This window comes from Ziziphus jujuba, chromosome 5 (genome assembly GCF_031755915.1).
Source record: "Ziziphus jujuba cultivar Dongzao chromosome 5, ASM3175591v1".
NCBI lineage: Eukaryota > Viridiplantae > Streptophyta > Magnoliopsida > Rosales > Rhamnaceae > Ziziphus > Ziziphus jujuba.
This window is the reverse complement of record NC_083383.1, coordinates 1677192-1684205: the sequence shown is the minus strand read 5'-3', so window position 1 is coordinate 1684205 and position 7014 is coordinate 1677192. Positions and strand designations below refer to the sequence as shown.

The 7014-nt window shown below is 35.4% G+C and overlaps 1 protein-coding gene across 1 annotated transcript; it reads right to left on the bottom strand.

Annotated features, from left to right (window-relative positions):
* Positions 1-202: 202 nt before the first annotated feature.
* Positions 203-1302, bottom strand: LOC132803669 (uncharacterized; the record flags this gene model as incomplete). Its single annotated transcript, XM_060817021.1, has 3 exons — positions 203-461; positions 774-938; positions 1288-1302. Coding segments are annotated over 3 exons (294 nt in total), but the record flags the coding sequence as incomplete, so codon positions are not given.
* Positions 1303-7014: the final 5712 nt, after the last annotated feature.

The following is a 7014-nucleotide window of genomic DNA, read 5'->3' as shown; positions in this document are numbered from 1 at the left end:
AACTCAACCAATAATGTAGAAAAGGCAACCAGTATTCCATGGGCAACTACATCTAGATGTTAGTTGGAAATATGAAATTTTACATACCAGAAAAGGTTTTAAGGGAAAATAATAAACTGAAAGAAAAGGAACGAAGAAAAAGTGAGAGGAAACAAAATAAAATTTTTCCATACTGCAGCAATTTGGGAAAGAAACATGCAAAATTCCTGCCAGTCTCGGTAATCTAAACTACTTAATGTGAGAATAATGGAGGAATAGGAACTATAATCGATGGCTAATGCGAGACCATAGCCGTAATAAACTGTAATAATTCAGAATTAACATTGAAGCTATACAACAGCAAGAGCTCAAGAAAACACCTTGGTAGGATTGTCTCCGTAATGTGCAACAGCAAGAGGAACAGCTTCTCGATTAAGCCCTGAAGCAATATATTTGCTCACTACAGGATCCACAGAAGTGCCCTGAAATAACAAAAATGTTGACTTAATACCTTAGCATTTGAAAGCTAATTTCAAGAGACAGGTCAGTTTCAAGAAATCACGAGAAGTAATTATTTGAATTAGTAAAGCAATTGGAAAGCTTTTACTAATTATTCATTTTGCATCAGCGATGCAATCAGAAAATTTTATTTATTTCCATATCAAAGACTGACTAGACACATGGAAAACTACTTAATGATACTTATAAGATGAATCGACAATAAAATGCAAATTTCATGAGGCTTCAATACACTTAAAAGAACCTTCACAAACATCAAAACAGAGGAGACATACCACTGAAGATGCTGATGACGTAGTCCTAGCTGGAAGGTTTTCCAACCCAAGCCTGCTCCAATTTTGGTTTTCTTTCTCTGCTTCAGCTATAACTTTTCTCTCAAAATCAAAATCATATTGGAAATTACTGTGGGGTATGTCACCTATTTGTGGTAGTAGTTGAGGCTGAAAAATAGGCAATTAAAACCAAAACCAAATCATATTATACACAACATATTGCGAGATAAAAACCAACTAGATTATGCAAACACCTGCACAAGCGTTCAATTTCGAAACAAAATATGAAACACAGGAAAACAATGGTTTAAATGACTTACTTTGCAGTAAACATGAAAAGAGTGAATATTAAAATTATATGTACTACAACATAAACATACTTTTCCCAATTAAATTTCTAAACATTTGAAAAGCAAAACAATGATTTGAATGATACTACGCAGTATTACATAAAACACAGGTCATGATCCCGACTAATATAATGAAGTTCTAAAATAAAAGGAATAGGATATCTTACTGGTGGAGTGATTCGATATCATCTTGGATTATCAACTTCCTGAATAGAAAATAAAAAAGAACAATAACAATAATTAATCCTAAACATGGCGTGTTTGACATTGAAACAAAGTTTAACTGGTTGAAAATTCGAATCCTTCTAACTTCTAGGGTTAGGAATTCATAAGTATTTGGCTCTAGCGAGCTATTTCAAGTTTCAACATGCTTTACGTATATCAGTATATGTTTTTTTCTTTTCTGCTTTTCCTTCTATATTGTTTTAGGTACTCGTACTACACGATCTGGGGAAGTATTTTACCTGCAGAGCTTGGGACTTGGGAGGGCGACGAGTGGTGGCGAATGGCGATCGGCGAGAGGGCGACGAGTGGACTGGGTCCGGTGCCGGCGGTTGTTCAAGTGGTGGCGTTGCTTGTGAGTTCAATCGGGTGGTGGCTGGCCGGAGGATGCTGCCTGCGAGTGCTTCAATTTCGTTTTGCGAGTGCTTCAAGTGGTGGCGTTGCTTGCGAATGCTAGGGCTTCAATTTCGTTTTGTGAGAATCTGAGATTGTGTAATCCAACGGTGGTAATTAGATGGTGAGAGATCAATGGCTTATAAAATTTCATAGAAATAATTTAATGAAAATAATTTTTGCAAAATGGCTCTTTGGGTATGAAACGGTTCGGTTCGGGTTGGGTGGGTTAAAATTCCTTCCAACCCGTAACCCGAACCGAAAATCTAATATTTTTATATGTATAACCCGACCCAAACCGACTAAACACTAAAAACCAACCCAAACCGACCCAAATTCTTCGGTTTGGTCGGTTTTGTCGGGTCAGGTCGGTTTTTGCCCACTCCTACCAAGAACTAGTGAAGAAATATATGAGCAAGTTATGAGCTACGCAGCTTATATTTGTGAAATTTCGCGTATAAATCATTCTTGTCACTTAAATTTATCGAAAAAGGATAAGATAACTCCATGTGTTTCTATATTCTATGTATTTTCTCCAACAAAATCAGTGCAATTTGTAACGTCCTATTCCGAATGGATGACTTAGGTATATGTAAGTACAAAAAAAAAGAAAAAAAAAGAAAAAAAGAAGGTATATCGTATATGTATTGAGATCATGATTTTAATTATTCAACCAAAAAAAAAAGACGGATCATGATGTTAATTTACCAAAGGTATTGTGTTTCTTATTATTTTTTCCAATAATTTATCGGTTATCATTTTCTGATACTTTTTTTTTCCCTTATCATTTTTCTGATATTAACATATATAATATATACTAAAAAAAAAAATAAAAAAAACATAATTAAAGTGGGAGTTCTGAAATGGGCCACTGTCTTGGTTTTGTGCATATGATCGTGTCGTGTCATGGGTTGCACCCAATGCGGTGAGATCCTGATTCTTGAATTATAGTAATTGGGCTAATGGATTCGCATGGCAATCATGCATCTCACAATCTCGGCCCACTCCAAGACCAGAATCTGATTATAATAGTTGTTTGGCAAACAAATGTGACAAACTAATCAAACATTCAAATATTTTTAAATAATTAATACTAATTCAAACTAATCAAACATTCATCAATTGGTTCCGGTCACGGCGTTCGCCTCCATTGTTCAAATTTATGAGAGCAAGTAATGAAGTCGCTCGGTCATAAACATTTATCAATTTGTCTATCAATTTTCTCCTCCATATATATCAACTTATCTCAAACTGAGTAATTAATTAACAATCATGTAAGATCTGTTGGTAGCTTAGTTGGCACAAAATTTGGGCTGTAGTTGGCACTCCCAATTCCCAAAGTGGACATCCTATTGGTAGCTGTAGTGGTCCATCCGTGCATATGCATCAGCATTATTAATCATGTTACCTACTATCCACATACATAAATATATATATATATATATATGGTAGGATATTCTACTATGTATATACACAGTCCACATAATAGAACTATTATATATATATATATATATTTCTAGCCCAGGCTCAACCCGCATCAAGATATTGTCCTCTTTGGCCCAGCCATCGGGCCTCAAGGTTTTATACTCAAAACGCGTCTTGAAGGGAAAGGTAGCATCACACTAATAAGGCATCACACCTCGTCCTTTCCAACCGATGTGGGATATTGGGATATTACACACCCATCCTTCCCCCTCCTGGGGCCCAGAGTCCGTCCTGGCACACCGATCCGGGTTAGGCTCTGATACCATTTCTAGCCCAGGCTCAACCCGCATCAAGATATTGTCCTCTTTGGCCCAGTCCATCGGGCCTCAAGGTTTTATACTCAAAACGCGTCTTGAAGGGAAAGGTAGCATCACACTAATAAGGCATCACACAACAAGGGAGAATGAGTAGAGTATACAAAAATAAGAACAGAGTAGAATAAGATTAAGCGGAAGGAAATGAAAATGACAAAAGGTAAAGGCGGCAAAGCCAGCCAAGAACAATGAAATATAAAATATAAATATAAAATAATTAAATGAAAATAAAATAATTAAATGAAAATATTGAAGGCGGTATAACCAGCCAAGCAATATATGAAAAATAAATAATGTAAATGAGAAATAAATAATGAATGATAAATATGAATGCTTACTTGATTACGAAGAACCAAAGTGTTACAAGCACTCAACACTCAACACTCAGAATAAATAAATTGATTACAGAGTTTTATCAAATAGAAGAAGATTGAGAGAAGAGGAGAAATCTGCCAGAAACTCTCTAAACTCACTCTTAGCTTCCGTAGGAAAAAACTCTAAAAGGAAAAGCTTGAAATGAAAGACTTTAAAATGAAAAAAATAAAACTTGATTTTGGAAGAGGAATGGGGCTCCTTATATAGGCAAAGGAGGACTCGATTCCTGTTCATGAACAGTTGATTGCACAGTGATTGAACAGTGTGCTGTCGGGCACAGTTGATTGAACAGTGAGGAACAGTTGATTGAACAATGATCTGCTTTCGGCTCCTTTTACTGTTCATGAATAGTGATTTGAACAGTAAAGTCTCGTGATCTGCTTTTGTGGGTGGAATTTTGAAAGTAACTTTGTACTGTCAAAGATTCCTTCTGTTGATTATGACTTCAGGCTTCCAACATGTTGTTGATGTTGTGATCTTCTTCGTCATCATACTGGTAAGTGTTATCTTCGTCTGGATCGATTTCTATATCTTCGTCTGATTCTTGATTGTTATTGATGATTTTTTGTTTTTGGAACATTTTATGATAAATAGCAGCAAGGTCTGGATACATTGTTTTGTAATGAAAAGATGTAAATACATCATTCCATACATAACGGAATCCTTGATGTAAATATAATTTTGTATATTGATTTTCTTTTGCTAAAAAATATTTTTGATTAATGTGTTGGAGATTAAAATTGTCTCCATACACTGCAGCTCTCCAATGGCGTAGCTGTTGAGTGATTGGTCGGGAACATCTTCGTACCTGTTCGTCTTGGCGGAAATGATTAGTAGCATATTTTGATTTTTCAAAGGTGATTAGGTGGCGTGCTGGTTCCCATCCATGGATCCATTCTGGTGGAGTGGATGTGATGTGAACAGCAATATATCCTTGTTGTTTTAATGGTGCTGAATGGTGAGGTAAAAAGAGGCAGGTAATGGCCATTTTGATTAATTCAGTACAGTTTTGGGCTTGATCTGTATGGGTGAATATAATGGTTCCAACCAATCTCCAGTCAAAGAGGGTAGCCCAAGTGATTGTTTTATTTTGAAAAATGAAATTGTGAAAGGTTGGGGCATATAGGCCAACACGGTAAATACAATAACTGATTTGGTGAGGACAGCCAATATGATTGAGGGGTATATTTTCAGGGTCACATGTGGTACATTTGATATTGGAAGGATGTAAAGCAGCTTCCGAATATACATACATACCACGGGGACAGGTATTGGGTGATTGGATAAATGAGCGTAACATTTTTTGAAGAAAATTGAATTCATCATAAAATTGTTTTATTTTGATTTGCCAAATGCGGGAAATAATATCACTGGGTAAACCAGCTTGTTGTAACCATTGATTAAGATAGAAAAATATACGGACAGGATTCCAAGGTAAGGTGGAATTTTTGATTAATGGATAAGGATTGTCAATGAGTTGGAAAGGTTGATTGGAATGGCTAGTTGAGGCTTGGTTTTGATTAAAAGATTGTTTTTTGGTCCAATAATCTAGATCTTGTTGGAGATGATTAATGTGAAGTTGGTGAATGGCATTGTTGTGGAGTAAGGTTTCGATTTGGTGTTCAAGGCATTGATTCTTGTGTTTGAGTTCATGGACTCGGAATTCTAAAGGATGATCTAAATAAGGGTTATTGAGAAGATCAAGTGGGTCTTGATTTATTTGATTGATGATGTTTTGTGGGTTGATAATAACAGTGTTTGGTCTAGGAGGATTATGTTGCATTTTGTGGGCTGATTGGGAACTAGAAGCTTGATTAGAAATGATTTGTTGGACGGAACGGAGAGTTTTGGAAAACTCTGGATCCATTCTGACCCAAGGGTGAACAAAGGCTTGTGGACCTAATTCTCTATGGGTGATTTCAAGGGCTTCATGGAGACTATAATAGCCTCGGTATTGGGTATTGATTTGGCCTGCTATCTCATGGGCTATTTGGGACCATGTTTTATAAAGGCCAGGGTTTGGGCCTGTGAATAGGATATAATGGGAATAGTATTTACTATCGGGCTTTTGTTTGATTGATTGGAGATAAAAACAAAGGTTATCAAGGGTTTGAATAAAATCTATTTTTTCTTCGGGTGATTCAAAATGGGTTTTATTCCAAACGGAATTGATTAAGGCTCTTTGGGGGATATCTAGTTCAAATTGGGTTGGGAAATTCTTTTCAGAATTTTCTCCACTCCAAATTGGAACAGATGTGCTGTTGATGATCATGTAGCCGCTGGGGCGAGACATGCTGTAATGAGAATGATTAGAAAAAAGATATTTTGAAATAATGCAAAGAGTTGGAAAAGATGCAAAGATATATTCAAAAGATGCAAAGAGATATGAATATATTTTGCAAAATAAAGTTTGAATGATTTGAGATGTATAATAACATGAATGATTGAAAAATGGAAGATAAAAAGGAGGACGATGGAGTTGGATTTGATTAAGCTGTTTTGAAATAGATTGATCTTGAAGAGTCTGGACATTATTTGATTGAAGTAAGAAATCAAATTTGATTTTTTCACCTAAAGGGTGACTAATTATGCCATCATTGTTCGTAATGAATGGGTATAATAGAGAAAGGAAAGGGATTCCGAGGATGACTTGATCTGTCATATTTTTAATAAGAACAAAAGAGGTTGTATAACTGATTTGATTATGACAAATTTGGACTTGATTAATTTCATATTGTAAATCCATTTTACTACCATTGGCAGAATTTAATTTTTCTTTTGTTTTGGTATAATATTGATTAGGGATAAGACTTTCATGAATGCAATTTAAATCTGCACCTGAATCTAAAAGGGCAATTGTTGTTAATTGAAAATCTTTTATAAGTAAGGTGATTTTAATATGCCATTTTCTAAGTTTGATTTTTTGAATTGAAGCTATACAATTATGATGGGAAGATCCTTCTTCCTGTTCATCAGGTTGACTAGGATGGGGGTTATCCTGAATGAATTGTAATCGATGTTTGATTAAATGATTTTCCATTTGTAATTCTTTAATTTCAGACTTGATTGTTTTAATTTCTGTTTGTAAATCTTGAACAGTTATGG